Genomic DNA, 20,418 nt, shown 5'->3' on the forward strand with positions numbered 1-20,418 from the left:
TCAGTGCACAGCCACAATCTCAGAAAGAAAATGAGAGTGGAAAATGAAGACAGATCATCTTGGTCTAAACCCAGGGATATTCTAGAAAACAGAGATTAGAGACATAAGAAAGAAACTAATAAAGGAAACTAAGGAGAGAGAAAAGAATGGTGCGGGGTGATTGGAGGTGCAGACAGTTCCAAGGAAGGATATATTCATTGCTGCTGACACATCAAGGAAAATGAGGACTGATCGTTGACCATTGGCTTTAGCAACATGGACTCTCCCGCTGATCTGGACCTGAGCAGTTTTAATGGAGAAGTGGAGGCAATGCATGACAGGAAGAATTCAAGACGGAAAAGACTTTTCCAAAAAAAGGCATACCAATGGTTAATGTGCAACGTGCAAAGATGTTCAATGATATGAGTCATTTGGGAAATGGAAATCAAAAGCACAATGAGTTACCACTTCACACACACTCAGAAGGCAATAATCAAAGAAATGGACAATAACAAGACTTGGGAAGGATGTGGAGACGTCCTCCCACATTGCTGGTGGGGTGTAAAAATGATGAAGGTGAAGGTGAAAAGATGGAAATGAAATAGCGAGAGGAAGGTGGACTACAAGAAGCTTCTGACAGATAACCCAAGGGAACAAACTGACTGACAAAGGACCGAAATGAGTGATAAGGAGTCAAAAATGAGCGAAATTATGCTTCTCTGAGGATGCAAACCGTATCTCCACTACTTACACTCAGGAGAACATGCAGGAAGTAGTTAGCTTCTCTGGGTTTCAGCTTTCTCATGTGTACAGTGCAGACATATGCCTCACAGAATTGTAGAACTCGGAATGAGAGACTTAGGCAAAGCCTACTGAATGACACTATGAATAATATCATCAGTGGAAGGTGATTTGAGGATGTAATGCTGTATCCCTCACATGGACATGAGGGAGCTTGAATAAAGATCAAGGAAGAAAATTTCTCTTCTCTGAATGCCTTGTCTACATTTGATGGCACTGTACCTTATTCCATGTCTCCCACCCAATCAGGGTCCTACTGCCCCTTAAGGGGTAATTTCTTTTTCAATCATTAGTTGTTCCAGCACCAAGGATCCCAGCCTGAGTTGAGGCTCGTGAGTTGGAGGCCAATATCCTTGGGAGATTGACAACAGGAGGATACTCCCATCTGAATACTCCAGGATTCCAAGGGTGTCTTAGTCTATTGGCTACTATAACAAAATACTTTAGATGCATAAATCACTTGGCAATTTATATATAATAGAAATTTATTTCTCACAGTCTTGAGGCTGAGAAGTCTAATATCAAGGTGCCGGCAGATTCGGCATCCGGTAAGGCAGATTCAGTGTCTCTTCAGCTCAGTTTCAGCTCCATAGTCGGATCTTACCGTGGCATCATCACATGGCAGAGGGGGAACACTGTGCACTCCGTGGAGAAAGGGGAGAACACCAAGTCCTCATATGATGGAAGGTGGGGACACAGGGCCCTTACGTGGTGGAAGTGGGAACCAGGGAACACCGTGTCCTCACATTATGAAAGCGGGCAACACCGTGTCCGCACATGATGGAAGGCAGGAGCGCCATGTCCTCACATGGTGGAAGGGGCAACACTCTGTCCTCACATGGTGGAAGGGGCAACACTCTGTCCTCACATGGTGGAAGGGGCAACACTCTGTCCTCACATGGTGGAAGGGGCAACACTCTGTCCTCACATGGTGGAAGGAGAGACACTCTGTCCTCACATGGTGGAAGGGGCAACACTCTGTCCTCACATGGTGGAAGGGGCAACACTCTGTCCTCACATGATGGAAGGGGCAACACTGTCCTCACATGATGAAAGGGGCAACACTCTGTCCTCACATGGTGGAAGGGGCAACACTCTGTCCTCACATGGTGGAAGGGGCAACACTCTGTCCTCACATGGTGGAAGGGGCAACACTCTGTCCTCACATGGTGGAAGGGGCAACACTCTGTCCTCATATGATGGAAGGGGCAACACTCTGTCCTCACATGGTGGAAGGGGAAACACTCTGTCCTCACATGGTGGAAGGGGCAACACTGTCCTCACATGATGGAAGGGGCAACACTCTGTCCTCACATGGTGGAAGGGGCAACACTCTGTCCTCACATGGTGGAAGGGGCAACACTCTGTCCTCATATGATGGAAGGGGCAACACTCTGTCCTCACATGGTGGAAGGGGAAACACTCTGTCCTCACATGGTGGAAGGGGCAACACTGTCCTCACATGATGGAAGGGGCAACACTCTGTCCTCACATGGTGGAAGGGGCAACACTGTCCTCACATGATGGAAGGGGCGACACTCTGTCCTCACAAGATGGAAGGAGAGACACCATGTTCTCATATGGTGGCAGTGGGGAACATCGGGTCCTCATAGGGTGGAAGGTGGTAAGACTACGTCCTCCCATGGTAAAAGGCAGGAGCACCATGTCCTCACATGGTGGAAGGGGGAAACACAATGTCTTTGCATGATCAAAGGTGGGAACACTGTGCCCTCACGTAGTGGAAGTGACAGAAGGGCAAAAGGGGTGACGCTGTCCTCAAACCATTTTATAAAAGTACTAGCCCCATTCATGGCCCCTAATCACCTCCTACATGCCCACTCTCCTTCATGCTTCTGTATTGGGGATTAGGTTCCAACAAGAAACATCCAAACCAGAGCAAGGGTCTTCAGTCACCCTCGTCATGAGGGGAAGAGTTAGGAGCTCTGGAATCAGCCAGGGGTGGATCTCAGGCTTTGCTTTGCCACCAACTAGTTATGAATGCTGTTGGTCAATATCAACTCTAGCAGGTTCTTAGAATTAGAAGGATAATATGAGTGAAATGTGTATAACGTCATGTTTTAAACGAGAAGAAAATATAAAAACATTTACTGGATCCTTGGAATGCAGAGGACTTTTAAGTTTGATATCATTGGAAGAAATCATAAGAAGAGCAAAACATTTAGCATTTTAAAATTAAAAATGTATTTAAAAATAATTAAAAAGAATAATATTTGCAAAGTGCCTGGGACAAAAACTGGTTCAAAACAGCCTGAAAAGCCTTGTTCTTCTTTTGTGTTTGTTTGTTTGTGCCTTCGATGAGGTGGGAAGGTCTGTTGGATGATCACATCTTCCGCTGCCCCAGGGCTAACGTGCACTGATACCTCGTCAAGTCCAGCCACCTGGGAAGCCAGTGAGGAGACTGGCACTGTCAGCTTTACGCTCAGCCTAAACTGGAAGATGGCAAAAATGAAGCCCTACTATGGCTCCTCTCCCTCCTGCCTCACTCGTCCACCGTCCGGCAGGCACCTAGCATTATGTCCTAGTGCTCAATCTCTTAGCAGGGACTCTGTTCAGATCTTTGTTTTCTGTGGGTGGCAATGAGGAAATGAGTTCACCTGAGCCGTGGGGGAAACTAAGAGACCCAAGGATCTAGGCCACCAGACGTGCCACAGCACCTTGTGGCGCTAGAGTTAGCCTAGCTCTGCATAAAAGCCGGGACTCAAACAGGAGGCAGAGGCTGCAAGAAGCTGAAGACCCCTCAGGAGGGAAGAAACACTCACATACTGTGGTGGAAGCATGGCCGGGTTCACAATAAGTGGTGGATAAGGGAGTAAGGAAGTCTCCAATTAGGACCTCAGGCTGAGTATAGTCAAGGAGGTCATTGTGTCCATCCGTTTCCAGGTAGAGCCACGCCAGAGAGTCTGTCAGCAGCTCTTGTGCTGCATCTCCCTCTGCTGACCCCATGGGATGGGAAAAGGTTGGCCCAGACCCTTTGCTCCAAGAAGTGCTTGTCTCCTCAGCCCTCTTCTCCCACAGCCCCACATCCTCCTGAGAGAGCCCAGGTTAGCCCTGCAGGAAGACTCATGATCATCCCAGGACAAACTGTGGCAGGGATCCTACATAGTGTCCAAGGTGTTCAGAAAAGTCAGATGTGGGAAGAGATCATGTTTAAACCTTTGAGATCCAGAGTTCCATGGAACAAGCATCTTGGGAAGGGCTTTGAGTAGCACAGTGGATTTCAGCAGGTGGGAGTGAGGGTGAGAAACAGGGAGAGGGAAATTTCATTTCGGGCAGAGGGATGCAAGTTAGCAAAGAAGTGGATGACCTAGGGTTTGGGGCCAGCATAGCTACTGGGGCACGGAGGGTCAGAATAAGAAGAGGCTGGAGAGGGCTGGGTCAGACCTTCTCAACAGCTTCACCCATCAGAGCCCAAGTAGTCCTCTCCAAGGGGGCGTGGAAGAATACCACAGCTCTGTTCTTATAGCTAAGTGCTCTATCCTAGGCAAAGGAAAGAGCTGAAGCTGTTTTCCTAAGACAACCCCAAACTGTGGCCTGTTAGGGTCATTCTCTGAGACACAGAGGCTAGGAAGCTTTTGAGATAACACAAATTTCTCTTTCTACTCTATAGGAAGTTGAGTTTGGATCCACAGGCTAAGACTGAAGATTAGGTTCAGATTAGCACAGGAGAAAAGAAAGGTGGCTTTAGTTCAGTTGTATCATATGTACTAGACACCTGCCCCAACATTCATGTACACACACACTGCCTGATGCCCCCAAGGGAGCCCTATATAAAATCTGCAGAGAAAGCCTCAGCCTGTTCCTTTGTGGGCTCCTACCCACCCATGCTGTCCTCCAACTCAGCATCCAGAAGCCAAGTCCTACCTCCCTCCTCTCTGCACCGTTCCCACGCCTGGGCTTGTGTCCTCAGAAGTACACACACCAGTGACACGGCAGAGGTGGCTGGGATTTTCCACCTGCTCAGTCAGACAGGGCCCCCTTGGGAAGGTTCTTGGAGGAGAGGGGTCAGGAACCATGTCAATGATAGGGAAAGAATCTTTGCCCAACTGTGAGTGCATCTTGGGGAGGTGTCTCAGAATGTGAACAGGTCATGGGTACACTGTAGAACTATGGCTGTGAGATCAGCGTACAGACAAGGGGCAGCTCAAACTGGACCAGCACTAAGAAAGGCAGAGGTGTGCAGGCTTCAGGCTCAGAGTGTAGGTGTCCTGGGAGTGCCAGATCCTTTTGCTTCCTCCATTCGAATGATCTTAATGGCCGTGCCTGGACAGTGATAATGAACCTCACTGTAGACAGCAGTGAGCGGCTCCTCTTTTTCCAGATATTGTTCACCAATGCCCTGGAATACAAGACAGAGGGTGGTCAGATCAGCTGAGGGATAGAATGAATCTGCAGGCACCCACAGAGCCAGTACCCACTGCCGTGCACTGCTTAAGAATTCCTCTAAAGTGTAAATTTTCTTAGTAAATGCTGGTGATTGTCCAGACATAGATAAATAGGCGGTGGGGTCAGAAATGGCAGGTCCTGGAATTGGAAGCCCAAGGCTGGGCAGAGAGACCTGGGAGTTTCCAGGGTGGCCCTTGCCCTGGCACTCACCTTGTCCTTGTCCTTCTGAGACACTGGCAGCCTGAGATCTTCATAGTGGTTGGCATCATCATCCACCCCATGGTTCTCCTGCAGTTCTCCACCTGAGGAAATCAAAGCTTGAATCTGTGTCTTAGAAACCTGTATCTCTCCCCGCTGCCTTGAACCCCGAGGCCAAAAACACGCCCATCATCCCTCTGCAGAGTCCACTCCCGGGGAGAAAAATTCAGGAGAAAGGAAGCTGAGGTTCTAGTGAGGGAGGGGAGGTGTCTGGATGTGGAAGGAGAAATGCAACTTGCCTCTTCTTATCTTCATCTTCTTTTTCTTCTTACATGTCTTCAAAAGATACAGCCCAGTTCCCAGGACCAACATCACACCCACAACATCCCCTAGGAGGCCTGGCAGCAGTCTAACCGTGTCCTGTTTGTGTGGATCTGTTTCTGTCACATGGGGAGAGTAGAAAACATTAAGGCAGGACATAACTTGACACACCCATTGCCAAGACGAAACAGGGAGAAAGCAGGGGGAGAAGTGGAAAGGGGCCTGGTGCAGAAGCCGCAGAGGGAGGAGCTTGGCAGGTCTATTCATTCAACCGGTTAGGAGCTGCTGCTTGATGCCAGGGATGCTGAGATGCACAACACGATGTCCACAGCAGCCCAGGACACAGGAGGGAAGACGAAAAATGCCAACTGCCAGACAGAGGGATCAGGGCTGCAATAGAGGTTTCCACCTTGTACAAGGTCTTCAGGGAGAGCCTCCCAGAGGAGGTGCTGGCTAAACCGAGGTTTGAGGGGGAAGCATGAGATTATCAGATATTTAGGGTGGGGCATTCCAGGAAATAGGAGCACCAAGGTCAGGAAATGGGTGTCAAGACACCAGCGCTGGGAGTTACTGGCACCCCACGGCAGCAGAAGAGGGTCAGGGCAGGGAGAAGCTGTGGCAAGGAGAGTCAGAGGGAGGCAGAAGTCAGTGCCCAGAGGGCCTTGTGGTCATGCTAAATGCTGAACACTCCAGGATGGGGGTGAGTGGAGGAGGTGGCAGCTCATTTAAAGTGATGCTGACACATCAGATCCCCCAGCAGCTCCTGGAGGAAGGATTGGAGGGGACAGGCTGCACATAGGGTATCAGGTCATTTATTCGTTCAGTGAACACTGAATGTGAGCAGACATTGGTAGGAGCTGTGCTTGGCACAGGGATCAAAGCAAAACATCAAGGTGTTGCAGTCGACAGGGCAGCACATTATACTGCTCAGTGTGGGGTGCCATGGACAGCTCCCTCAGGAGGTGGGCCTGAGGGCAGAACCAGATACATCATTTTCAGGGCACTGTGCAATGCAAATTCAAATTCCCTTGATTAAAACCTAAAACCTTCAAGGAAGAAATGGCAGAGTTTTAACCAATTGTGGAATCCTGTGAAGTGTGGGACCCTGTGTGACGGCATCTGTCTTGTGCCCATGAAGCCGGTCATAGCTTAGAGGAATACTTGGAAAGGAATAAAAGAGGAAGTGCCGGCCATTGGGTGTGGGAGGGCTGATGATCAGAAGCCCAGAAGCTTACAAAAAGCAGGACATATTTGGGGAAATAAAAGCAAGCAGTTTGGTGGGAAGTGTATAGGTGAGGCCAGACACATGGGCAGAGGAGCATCTGAGCTCTGAATTCCATGGGGGAGTAACTGGAGGCCAGATCCCACAGATGACACAGGAAACAACCTAATTTGACCCACTTTCCCCAAAGCCCACTCTGGATATTCGGTGGAGGATGGATGGGGTGGGAGAGCTCCCGGAAGGCTGCTGTCTGCATCGGCAGGAGCATGGTGGGGGTGCAGCGAGGAAGATATGGATCGGAGGGATGTTTACAAGTAGAACTAAGGTGGATGTGACTCCCACACTGCTGTGTGTGGTGAGCAGGTGGAAGGCGGTGCTAACGCACATGGCGGAGAAGGGAGCCCAGAACCCTCAGACCCTAGTGCTAGCTGAGCTCGGCAGCTCCTTTTATCCTGCAGGCCACACTCACCACTCACCTTGGACACACACTTCCCTAAGATCTAAGACTGCAGCTTTCTTATCCACCTGGTTGCTGACCACACAGGTGAGGTGGGTGTTGCACTGGCACAGGGGCAGGCTCACAGCCAGGGTCCAGGGGTTCAGGGCGGGTCTTGGTGTTTCTCTCTGCTCCAGCTCTCTGAGGAGGCCCTTGCTCTCCCAGGTCACTTTCAGGTCCTCGGTGGCCCCTGGAGCTCTGCACTGCAGGGTTATGTTACACAAGCCTGGTGTGATAGAGAGTAACTTGGCCAGGATTCCAGGATGAGGCACAGGCTCTGGAGAAGGAGACAGATGAGTGGAATCTCACATGTATGGAATGCTAACAGCCACTAGCAGGTGAAAAAAGGTAAAATAACAAGTTCCCTTCTGGAGTTCCCAGAAAGGACACAGCCCTGCCACCACCTTCATTTTAGCTCACGGAGACTGTGTCAGACCTCTGGCCTACAGCACAGTGAGATAATAAATTTTTCTTGCTTTCAGCCAAAAATTTTTGGCAATTCGTTACATCAGTGATAAAAAACTATACAAATTAAGTAACATTAATCATATATAGGACCATTAATGTTACTGGAAAAATTGCTATTTTCCCAAATTTCCATTTCCCCTCCCAAAACACTGAAACAGTTTCATTCCCTGGTGTGAATCTTAGCTCTGCTATCTCTGGGGACCTCGTGTGCCTTATTTTTGGTGGAGAAAATCGACTCTGAAGGCTGGTGTCTGAATGGAACCTTGCATGGGGCCTACGTGACACTCTAGGGACAAAAAACCCAGAGAAGCCAGAGGATGAGGGAGGGGTGTCACTCACCATAGACAGTGAGGTAGAAAACCTGGGCATATGTTCTTCCCTGAGTTGAGTGGATCATGGCCACGTACTGCCCACTGTCTTCAGGGGCCAGGTTCTCAATCCTCAGAGACCACATGCTGGGCACATGGACCCTCTGCTTGAACTTGTCCTGGAGGCTCAACCAGGTTGGAGAGTCGGCTCCCCTGTGGATTTCCAGCACCTGTGTGTGATTTATTGCAGTGCCTAAACCCCATGAAACCTCCTGCAGCTCGGCTCCTACAACTACTCTGAGCTTCTCGATCACATTAAACAAGACAGAACCACCTCGGATCCCCTTCAGATGAGTGGGTTTTCTAGAATCATCCAAGACAGAGCCATGTGCTTCAGAAATGTAGGCTTCAGTGCTGCAGACACCTAGGGCATGGAAACAGGAAACGTGAGTATTTGCTCATCAGGAACAAATGAGAGAAACACAGAACTTTGGTTCAGAGTCACAGAAATCCATCCAAATCTTCCCTTGATTCTGGGAGGGCTGCCTAGTATAATGGATTTGAAGCAATTCTGGAATCAAGTTCTGGTTCTAGTGGAGAGCGATATTGAACAGATTCCCGAACCCCCCTGATCTTCAGTTTTCTTACCTGCCCCATCATGACAGTAAGGATCAAATGAGATCCTAGATCAAAAGCACCTGGCACATTTTCTGACATATGCTAAGTGCATAACTGCAGGATGCAGCTTCTAATGTGGCTCCCAAGGACGCCTCCCCACTGTGTGCACAGCCCTGTGGAATGCCCTCCCCTGGAGTATGGGCGGCACTGATTACTTGCAAATGCAGCAAAAGTGATGGAGTGTCCCTTCTGTCTGGCTCACACCCTCTGTCTCCATCACTCTCTCCTGCTCAGGCTGATGAAGTCAGCTACCACGTTGTGAGCTGCTCTGTGGAGAGGCCCACATAGCAGGGAGCTGGGGACAGCCTCAGTCAATACCTTCATTCCAGTCTTTGTGTACCTAAGCCACAGGACCTAGCTGAACCACACGTGGATTCTGATCTCCATAAACTGTGAGGCAAGACCCCTTATTGTGTTAAGGCCCTGAGTTCTAGGGTAACAGCTCACACAACAATACATAACTATGGCAAAGATGAAGGTTGCTTTCCTTTGCCTTTTCTTCTAGGAGGGGAACGAGTCAGGATAGGATAGGGGCTGGATAGGATGGGAAGTGAATTAGACAGGTTGTCTTGTGGCAACAAACAATTACGAAAGTCAGAGCCTAAGAACAAGAGAAGTTTGTATATTACTCACACTACATGTCCCACAAGAGATAGTGAAGGACGGGTCATGTCACTCATGGGTGAGGGCTCCACACCTTGTAGAAGCTCCATATGGAACCCACAGCCTCCTCACAGCCTCCTCAGCCCCCACGGTAGGGAAAGGAGGAAACAAGAGAGGCACCCATGGGCGTTCACTGCACTGCAGAAGTGGTGTAATCTCTGCCCATATTTTCTGGACAGAACTAGTCAGGAGACCCTGCTAACTGCCAGGGGCTGAAAGTGTGGGGGAGCAGATGGACTGTTTGGTGGCACTGTGTCCCTGCCACCAAGAAAGCACCTCCCTATGCAATGCCCATGAGGTCCCTGATTAGTCTCTCTCAGTTGCTGTCTCCCACGGAGCCCTGACCAGTGGGCGCAGCTGCCTCAGCTCCGCCCCCCTCTGAGCCCTTTATTGCCCACCAGAAACAACCACAATGAACCCAGAGACTTCTGTACTTCCTGGGGACGAGGGTGGGACCAATCTGGACCAGGTCCATCTGGGTTTGTTGCTGGGTGGCAGGGTACCCAGTGTTCTCTCTAATGAGTAAATTCCTCCCCATTTCAAGCCTGCACCATTCTGCTGTCCTTAAACCCATCCCTGGCTCTCACTGAGAGCAAGTAGCTCATGCCAATCCTTAGATATGGAAGCGTTTCAAATATTTGTTTCCAGTTATACACTAGCTTAGTTCACCAGCCCCTCCTTTGGGCTAGGCCTCACCCCTCCCTTCAGCTCTCTCCAGGGACTAGGCCCCACCCGAGGCTCAGCACCCCTTAGCACCAGAGCCACAGGCCCTTAGGATCCACATTAGCGGGTTAATGGGTTTGTCACTCCATTTTTGCATTGCTATAAGGAAATACCTAACACTAGGTAATTTATAAAGAAAAGATATCTAATTGGCTCACAGTTCTGCAGGCTGTACAGAAGTGTAGAGCCAGCATCTTCTCCTGGTGGGAGCCTCAGGAAGCTCACAGTCATGTGGAAGGCAAAGGAGAGCCAGCATATTACATGGTCAGAGCAAGAGCAAGAGAGACAGGGAGGAAGATGGCTGAATAGGAACAGCTCTGGTCTGCAGCTCCCAGTGAGATCAATGCAGAAGGCGGGTGATTTCTGCATTTCTAACTGAGGCACCCAGCTCATCTCACTGAGAGTGGTTAGACAATGATTGCAGCCCATGGAGGGTGATCTGCAAGCACAAGGGTTCAGGGAACTCCCTCCCCTAGCCAAGGGAAGCCATGAGGGACCCTGCTATGCAGGATGGTGTTTCCGGCCCGGATACTATGCTTTTCCCATCATTGTCACAACCTGCAGACCAGGAGATTCCCTCGGGTTCCTATGCCACCAGAGCCCTGGGTTTCAAGCACAAAACTGGGCACCCATTTGGTCATATTTTTTCATATCCCAGCTGCAGGAGTTTTTTTTTTTTTTATATCCCAGTGGCACCTGGAACAGCAGCAAGACAGAATGGTTCACTCCCTTAGAAAGGGGACTAAAGCCAGGGAGCCAAGTGGCCTAGCTCGGAGGATCCCACCTCCACAGAGCCCAGCAAGCTAAGATCCACTGGCTTGAGATTCTTGCTGCCAGCACAGCAATCTGAAGTCGACCTGGGACACTCAAGCTTGGTGTGGGGAGGGGTGTCTGCCATGACTGAGGCTTGAGCAGATGTTTTTTCCCCAAAGCCACTGGAAAGTTCAAGCTAGGCATATCCCACTGTAGCTTGACAAAGCTGCTATAGCCAGACTGCCTCTCTAGATTCCTCCTCTTTGGGCTGGGCATCTCTGAAAGAAAGACAGCAGCTCCAGTCAGAGGCTTTTAGATAAAATGCCCATCTCCCTGGGGCACAGCACCTGAAGAAATGGGCAGCTGTGGGCGCAGCTTGAGCAGACTTAAATGTTCCTGCCTGCCACCTCTGAGGAGAGCAGTGGATCTCCCAGCACAGTGCTTGAGCTCTGCCAAAGGACAGATGGTCTCTTCAAGTTGGTCCCTGACCACCATGCCTCCTGACTGGGAGACACCTCGCAGCAGGGGTTGACAGACACCTCATACAGGAGAGCTCCAGCTGGCATCTGGTGGGTGCCCTTCTGAGATGAAGCTTACAGAGGAAGGAACAGGAAGCAATATTTGCTGTTACTGTTCTGCAACCTCTGTTGGTGAGTCACAGGCAAAGAGAATCTGGAACCTCCATTGGTGATACCCAGGCAAAGAGAGTATCCAGCAAACTCCATCAGACCTGCAGCAGAGGGGCCTGACTGTTAGAAGAAAAAACTAACAAACAGAAAACGATAGCATCAACCTCAACAAAAAGGACATCCATACAGAATCCCCACCTGAAAGTCACCAACATCAAAGACGAAAGGTAGATAAATCCACAAAAATTAAAAAAAATGTCTGAAAATTCCAAGAACCAGAATGCCTCTTCTCCTCCAAGTGATTGTAACTCCTCACCAGCAAGAGAACAAAACTGGAAGGAAATGAGTTTGACAAATTGACAGAAGTGGGCTTCAGAAGGTGGGTAATAATAAATTCCTCCAAGCTAAAGGAGCATGTTCTAACCCAATGCATGGAAGCTAAGAACCTGGAGAAAAGGTTAGAGGAATTGCTGACTAGAATAGCATTTAGAGAAGAATATAATGACCTGATGGAGCTGCAAAACACAGCATGAGAACTTCATGAAGCATTCGTAAGTATAAATGGCTGAATTGATCAAGCAGAAGAAAGGATACTAGAGACTGAAGATCAACTTAATGAAATGAAGCATGAAGACAATATTAGATAAAAAGAGTGAAAAGGAATGAACATAGCCTCCAAGTAATATAGGTCTATGTGAAAAGACCAAACCTGTGTTTGATCAGTGTACCTGAAAGTGACGGGGAGAATGGAACCAAGTTGGAAAACACTCTTCAGGGTATTATGCAGAAGAATTTCCCCAACCAAGCAAGACAGGCCAACATTCAAATTCAGGAAATACAGAGAACACCATAAAAATACTCCTTGAGAAGAACAACCTCAAGACACATAATCATCAGATTCACCAAGGTTGAAATGAAGGAAAAAATGTTAAGGGCAGCTAAAGAGGAAGGTTGGGTTACCCACAAAGGGAAGCCCATCAGACTAATAGTGGATCTCTCTGCAGAAACCCTACAAGTCAGAAGAGAGTGGGGGCCAATATTTAACATTATTAAAGGAAAGAGTTTTCAACCCAGAATTGCATATCCTGCCAAACTAAGCTTCAAAAGTGAAAGAAAAATAAAATCCTTTACAGACAAGCAAAAGCTGAGAGATTTTGTCACCACCCAGCCTGCCTTAAAAGAGCTCCTGAAGGAAACACTAAATAGGGAAAGGAACAACTAGTACCAGTCACTCCAAAAACATACCAAACTGTAAAGACCATCAACATTGTGAAGAAACTGCACCAACTAATGGGCAAAACAACCAGCTGGCATCATAATGGCAGGATCAAATTAACACATAACAATATTAACCTTAAATGTAAATGGGATAAATGGCCCAATTAAAAGACATAGACTGGCAAATTGGATAAAGAGTCAAGACCCATTGGTGTGCTGTATTCAGAGACACATCTCATGTGCAAAGACACACATAGGCTCAAAGTAAAAGGATGGAGGAAGATTTACCAAGCAAATGGAAAGAAAAAAAAAAGGAAGGGTTGCAATCCTAGTCTCTGATAAAACACACTTTAAACCAATGAAGATCAAAAGAGACTAAGAAGGGCATTACTTAGTGGTAACAAGATCAATGCAACAAGAAGAGCTAACTATCCTAAATCTATATGCACCCAATACAAGAACATCCAGATTCATAAAGCAACTTCTTAGAGACCTACAAAGAGACTTAGACTCCCACACAATTATAGTGGGAGACTATAACACCCCACTGTCATTATTAGACAGATCAATGATACAGAAAATTAACAAGAATATTCAGGATTTGAACTCAGCTCTGGACCAAGCAGCCCTGACAGACATCTACAGAGCTCTCCACCCCAAATCAACAGAATATACATTCTTCTCATTACCACATCAAACTTATTCTAAAATCGACAACATAATTGGAAATAAAACCCTCCCCAGCAAATGCAAAAGAATGGAAATCGAAACAGTCTCTCAGATCACAGTTCAATCAAATTAGAACTCAGGATTAAGAAACTCACTCAAAACTGCACAACTACATGGAAAATGAACAACCTGCTCCTGAATGACTACTGGATAAAGAACAAAATTAAGGCAGAAATAAATACGTCCTTTGAAACCAATGAGAACAAAGACACAATGTACCAGAAACTCTGGGACACGGCTAAAGCAGTGTTCAGAGGGAAATTTATAGCAGTAAATGCCCACAGGAGAGAGCAGAAAAGATCTAAAATCAACACCCTAACATCACAGTTAAAAGAACTAGAGAAACAAGAGCAAACAAATTCAAAAGTTAGTGGAAGACAAGAAATAACTAACATCAAAGCAGAACCGAAGGAGACAGATATGCAAAAAAGAAACCTTCAAAAAAATCAGTGAATACAGGAGGCGGTTCTTTCAAAAGGTTAACAAAATAGACGACTAACCAGACTAACAAAGAATAAAAGAAAAAAGAATCAAATACACACAATAAAAATGATAAAGAGGATATCACCTCTGAGCCCATAGAAGTACACACTGCCATCAGAGAATACTATAAACACCTCTATGCAAATAAACTGGAAAATCTAGAATAAATAGATACATTCCTGGACACGTACACCCTCCCAAGACTAAATCAGTAAGAAGTCGAATCCCAGAATAGACCAATAACAAGATCTGAAATGGAGGCAGTAATTAATAGCCTACCAACCAAAATAATAATAATAATTAATAATAATAATGAAAAGCCCAGGATCAGACAGATTCACAGCCGAATTCTACAGATGTACAAAGAGGAGTTGGTATCATTCTTTCTGAAACTATTCCAAATAATAGAAAAAGAAGGACTCCTCCCTAACTCATTTTATGAGGCCAGCATCATTCTGATACCAAAACTTGGCAGAGACATAACAAAAATAAAATAAAATTTTAGGCCAATATCCCTGATGAACATCAATGAGAAAATCCTGAATAAAATCTTGGCAAACCAAATCCAGCAACACATCCAAAAGCTTATCCACCACAATCAAGTCAGCTTCATCCCTGGGAGACAAGGGTGGCTGAACATATGCAAATCAATAAATGTAATCTATCACACAAACAGAACCAATGACAAAAAACACACAGTTATCTCAATAGATGCAGAAAAGGCCTTCAATAAAATTCAACACTCCTTCGTGCTAATAACTCTCAATAAACTAGGTATTGATGGAACGTATTTTGAAATAATAAGAGCTATTTATGACAAACCCACAGCTAATATCATACTGAATTAGCATAAACTGGAAGCATTCCCTTTGAAAATCAGCACAAGACAAAAATGTCCTCTCTCACCATACCATTTCAAGATAGTATTGGAAGTTCTGGCCAGGGCAATCAGGCAAAAAAAGAAATAAAGCGTATTCAAATAGGAAGAGAGGAAGTTAAATAGTCTCTGCAGATGACATGATTGTATATTTAGGAAACCCCATTGTCTCAGCCCAAAAATCTTTAAGCTGATAAACTTCAGCAAAGTCTCAGGATACATAGTTAATGTGCAAAAATCACAAGCATTCCTATACACCAGTAATAGACAAACAGAGAGCCAAATCATGAGTGAACTCCCATTCACAACTGCTATAAAGAGAATAAAATACTTAGGAATACAACTCACAAGGTATATGAAGGACCTCTTCAAGGAGAACTACAAACCACTGCTCAAAGAAGTAAGAGACGACACAAACAAATAGAAAAACATGCCATGCTCATGGATAGAAAGAATCAATGTTGTGAAAATGGCCATACTGCCCAAAGTAATTTATAGATTCAATGCTGTCCTCAGCAAGCTACAATTGATTTTTTTTCACAGAATTAGAAAAAACTACTTGAAATGACACCATACATCTACAACCATCTGATCTTCAACAAATCTGACAAAAACAAGCAATGGGAAAAGGATTTCCTGTTTAATAAATGGTGTTAGGAAAACTGGCTAGCCATGTGCAGAAAACCGAGACTGAACCCCTTCCTTACACCTTACACAAAAATTAACTCAAGATGATTAAAGATTCAAATGTAAGACCTTAAAAACCCCAGAAGAAAACCTAGGCCATAACATTCAGGACATAGGCACAGGCAAAGACTTCATGATTAAAACACCAAAAGAAATGGCAACAAAAGCCAAAATGGACAAATCTGATCTAATTCAACCAAAGAGCTTCTTCACAGCAAAAGAAATTATCACCAGAGATCAGAGTGAACAGCCAACCTACAGAATGGGAGAAAAGTTTTGCAATCTACCCATCTGGCAAAGGGTCAATATCCAGAATCTACAAAGAACTTAAAAAACTTTACAAGAAAAAAACAATTCCATCAAAAAGTTGGCGAAGGAGATGAGCAGGCACTTATCAAAAGAAGACATTCATGCTGCCCACAAACATGAAAAAAAAGCTCGTCACTGGTCATCAAAAAAACAGTGAGAATGTGGTTTTGAAAAATGTGGTTTTGAAATGCCAGTCAAAACCACAGTGAGATACCATCTCACGCTAGTTAGAATGGCGATCATTCAAAGTCAGGAAACAACAGACACTGGAGAGAATGTGGAGAAATAGGAAGGCTTTTACACTGTTGGTGGCAGTGTAAATTAGTTCAACGATTGTGGAAGACAGTGTGGCAATTCCTCAAGGATCTAGAACCAGAAATACCATTTGACCCAGAAATCTTATTACTGGGTATATACCCAAAGGATTATAAATTATTCTACTATAAAGACACATGCACACGTATGCATTGTAGCACTGTTCATAATAGCAAGGACTTGGAACCAACCCAAATGTCTGTCAATGATAGACTGGACAAAAAAAAAAAAAAAATGTGGCACATATACACCATGGAAGACCCTGCAGCTATAAAAAGGATGAGTTTCTGTCCTTTGCAGGGACATGGATGAAGCTGGAAATTATCATTCTCAGCAAACTAACACAGGAACACCTCCCTCCCTCCCTCCCTCCCTTCCTTCCTCCCTCCCTCCCTCCCTTCCTCACTCCCTCCCTCACTTCCTTCCCTCTTTCTTTCCTTCCTTCCTTCCTTCCTTCCTTCCTTCCTTCCTTCCTTCCTTCCTTCCTTCCTTCCTTCCTTCCTTCCTTCCTTCCTTTCTTCCTTCTCTTTCTTTCTTTAGTAATCCTCCAACTCCAGTGCCTATAGAGAAAACTCTATACAGTTAGACATATGTCCAGGTAAAGAACATTGTATCCCCTGTTGATAAAAAGGGGATCTAACCCCTTTCTATTGCAAAGCTCATTGTTCCTTCAAGACCTCCTGTGTTACAAGTGCTCTCTAATCCGTTAGATTTCATATAATTCCCTGCAAGTTCAATTCGTGTCTGGGATATAAAAGCAAAAAATTATAACAAGAACAGCTTCCATCAAAATTCATATGCACTAGATCTTATTATTTTCTCATTTTAAAATTCAATTTTATTATACATGCAACCATATAATTGTTCCTAAAATAATGGATGTGATATACAGCCTAGATTAGGACAGTTTTTCTTTCAGTTCACTTTTTGCTTAACTTTTTTCTCTACTTTCTCCCTCTGTGTTCTCCTCAATTTTATGCCCTCCTGTAGCCCATGTTGACAATCTACTGATTCCTTCCCCATTTTTTAGCATAGTCTTAGAAACATGTAGGTTATAAACACCTAATTTTTGGTGGCTGCCTTTCCTTTTATAAAGGGAAGATCCTATTGGGTTTAGTTTCCTGAATCTTGCTGATGGAAATCTATTCACCTTACTTCATGGAAGTTGACCATTCCTTCCGGACAACTAGAACATTTGTTTTTGTAAGCCTCCATCATACGCCATGGTACAGAGACTCTGCCACTTGTTCACATGCTCCTGAATTGACAGGCACCTCCTGTTTCTTTCCAGGGTTTTCCTAGAACAGTGCTGTGATAAACACGGTTTCATCTGAGGGTCTGAGCAGCATTTCCGAGTGGAGGAAAAGGCAACTCGCGGGGATGTGAAGGGCGCCTGCTATAGACACATTTTACCCAAAGATATGTTCTTTTTAACTTTTAAAGTGAACACGAATGCAAGCTACAAACACAATTTTGGGATTGAGACTCCTAAGGGCTTTCTCCTTTGTGATGATTTGCTTGGAGATCCGCCGCAGGCCCAGGCAGTGGGTGAGGGTTCTTTCAGTGCAGCCAAGACAGCCCTGGCTCAGAGTTCCCAGCCTCCTCACCACCAAAAGCACTGTTCATTCCTTCCACCTCGGCACCCAGACCAAACATGTTGCATTTGTAAATCATAACAGAGTGTTTTTCTCTTTTGTTGCCCAAAGACATCAGAAGCTGAACAGCTCACCCGGTGGTCAGGGCCCAGCTAGCCCAGCCCCGTCCATTGCCTTCCCTTCCCAGGGACCTGCCACTCACTGAGGAAGAGGCTGATGAATACCAGGAGCTCAGAGGCCCAGCAGAAGAACCAGTTCTTGGAGTGGGACTCCATGGCAGGCTGCCTGCTGGCCTGTTCAGCTGTAGCAGAAACAGAAGAGGGGACGAGGTAAGAAATGAGGACAAGCTTCAGCGCAGGAGCCCTTCACACTCTTCCCCGCTTCAAGGGCAGGGCCAGCAAGTTACTACTGCAGATACTGGGGAGACAGCCCACAAGTCTAGAGAAAGCCATTCAGCTCTTTCATTCCCTCCCAGTCCCTACAGGATCGCATTCAGTGGATGTGTAATTGCAGAAGAAATAAAGGTACAACCTCATTCTGTGATGCTCCTTGCAGTGCATTAGACAGGGCCCTTTCTCTCGGGCACAGCCAGCTTGGTATTCTCTCACACACCCTTCCCTGACACTTACCTGCTTCCCTGAGTTCACAGCTGTGCCCCAGGTGGCCCTGGTCACCAATGTCAGCCTACGGTCAGGCACAGAAGTCAACCACTTACAGCAAGGCTGGACTATGCCCTTCCTAAACTTGGTGACTTTCCTTTGTCCCTACCCCATATCATAAGTTAAATTTCTGGGCCGGGGGTGGTGGCTCATGCCTGTAATCCCAGCACTTTGGGAGGCCGAGGTGGGTGGATCACGAGGTCAAGAGATTGAGACCATCCTGGTCAACATGGTGAAACCCCATCTCTACTAAAAATACAAAAAATTAGCTGGACATGGTGGCGTGTGCCTGTAATCCCAGCTACTCAGGAGGCTGAGGCAGGAGAATTGCTTGAACCCAGGAGGTGGAGGTTGCGGTGAGCCGAGATCGCGCCATTGCACTCCAGCCGGGGTAAGAAGAGCAAAACTCCGTCTCGAAAAAAAAAAAAAAAAAAAAAGTTAAATTTCTTTTTTGATTTTTCAAAAACTTCAGCTCTCAGTTGCCTGGGTAAGAAACTGTAAGCAAAAGAAGTCTCCTTTGGAGAGTGTTAACGCCCCACATCTCCCATGCAAATATCAGCATTTACCTGCGCAGGCGGCTATATGGTTTCTCAGCTGCTAGTGGTCATCACCTCTCTATACACTCAGGGTAAGGAAAATCCCCTACAGAAGCTGACAGGCTCTTGGCTGCATCACAACTAGGAGTTTCCCTTTCAGCCTGTGTCAGCTCTGCTCCTGGTATTTCAAAGGGGTGGGGCAGAGAACGGAACACTCCCTCTGCCACAGCCTCAGCAGCCTGAAACTCACCACTACCTGCTGAGGCTCAGGTCGTGTCCTCTTCTCTCCTGACCTGGATACCCCAGGACATTCAAGAACTCCCCCTCCCGTTACCCTGAGGGAGGAGCACCATCTTCTTAACCCCAAGGCACTGCCTCCTTCTCCCCAAGTAGTCTTCCCTGGTGGCTGCCCAAGCAGAACACCCCAAGTCTGGAGCTGCAGGCCTGACCTATGACCACCTCAAGGTAGTCAGGTTCCTGGGTATTAAACCCATTTAATGGCTGTGAAGCCCAACCCCCACAGGGATTATGTGACATATGAAAGGTCACACAGCTAATCAAGAGACAGGGTCTGGACTCCCGACCATAAGCTCATGACTCATCACTGCCATCACAGCCACTCTCCCATCCCACGATGTGGCCCCAAGCCGTCAACTCGAGTGCACTCTGCGCTCACCCAGAACTGCCCTGCAAATTTCCAGGAGAAAGAATATTCAAGATTGGCTTGATTCTCACTACCCTATGTGGTAATGAGGAAGTTACTATAAAAGGCAGCCCATGAGTTCTAGAGTTAGACACTCCTTCCGATGTGGAATCTAAATCTGGGCAGCTCGTCTCAGGGCAATGGGGATGAAGCCTCATATGCACCCGCCCCATGTCTACAGCTCTCCAGAATCAACTTCTTTGAGAAGTGCTTGAGAATGAACACTATTCGTAAGGAAGGGAAATGCAAAAGACAAGCCTTCAGAGAGGAAAGCAGCCCTGTGGCTGGAAGCCAGGAACCCTGGAGAGAGGCAGCAAATGAACATTCCACGCTGGCAAAACACCAGGGATGTTTTGAAAACCCAGACCTCTAACCTCATTTTGACATCCCAGCCAGCCTGTGCTAAGGTATAAACACGTATGTGGGCACAAACCGCAACCACAGGAATTTCAGTAAGTTAATTACACACAACTGCCTAATGCTGGTAATGTTTTGGTGAATTAAAGGAAGGCAGCAGCAGAATGTGTGTGTCACCAAGTGCCAGATAGGAGATAAGTGGAGACTTCTGGGTAGTCCGATATACTATCGTCCACGTCCCCGGCATTTGCGTTGGTGCGCTGGAAGAAGCAAACACATCTTCCATTCTTTACAAACTGGTTTTGGA

General features: G+C 46.5%; 1 protein-coding gene and 1 long non-coding RNA gene across 2 annotated transcripts; both read right to left on the reverse strand.

The window, feature by feature from the left end:
- Window positions 1-2,958: 2,958 nt before the first annotated feature.
- Window positions 2,959-5,523, reverse strand: LOC144580158 (uncharacterized). The gene is made up of 2 exons (XR_013529208.1): window positions 5,395-5,523; window positions 2,959-5,137 (listed from the first exon to the last, which is right to left on the reverse strand). It is a non-coding gene; the product is annotated as an uncharacterized LOC144580158 (long non-coding RNA).
- A 25-nt stretch (window positions 5,524-5,548) lies between these two features.
- On the reverse strand, window positions 5,549-19,194 carry LOC103789032 (SLAM family member 9-like). The gene is made up of 5 exons (XM_035279719.3): window positions 19,082-19,194; window positions 18,059-18,157; window positions 8,229-8,621; window positions 7,402-7,698; window positions 5,549-5,822 (listed from the first exon to the last, which is right to left on the reverse strand). The coding sequence occupies exons 2-5, from the start codon at window positions 18,129-18,131 to the stop codon at window positions 5,632-5,634; spliced, it is 954 nt and encodes a 317-aa protein (XP_035135610.2). The 5' UTR covers window positions 18,132-18,157; window positions 19,082-19,194; the 3' UTR covers window positions 5,549-5,631.
- Between the last annotated feature and the right edge of the window lie 1,224 nt (window positions 19,195-20,418).

Source organism: Callithrix jacchus, chromosome 18 (assembly GCF_049354715.1).
Source record: "Callithrix jacchus isolate 240 chromosome 18, calJac240_pri, whole genome shotgun sequence".
Lineage (NCBI taxonomy): Eukaryota > Metazoa > Chordata > Mammalia > Primates > Cebidae > Callithrix > Callithrix jacchus.

Excerpts from the sequence above, each read along its gene's own strand:
- LOC103789032 (XM_035279719.3), bottom strand. The coding sequence starts at position 18,131 with ATGGAGTCCCACTCCAAGAACTGGTTCTTCTGCTGGGCCTCTGAGCTC. Across the intron at positions 8,622-18,058 it reads ATTCATCAGCCTCTTCCTCA|GTGTCTGCAGCACTGAAGCC; the intron begins GTGAGTGGCAGG and ends TCCATGCCCTAG. Across the intron at positions 5,823-7,401 it reads TAGGGAAGTGTGTGTCCAAG|AAACAGATCCACACAAACAG; the intron begins GTGAGTGGTGAG and ends CCCATGTGACAG.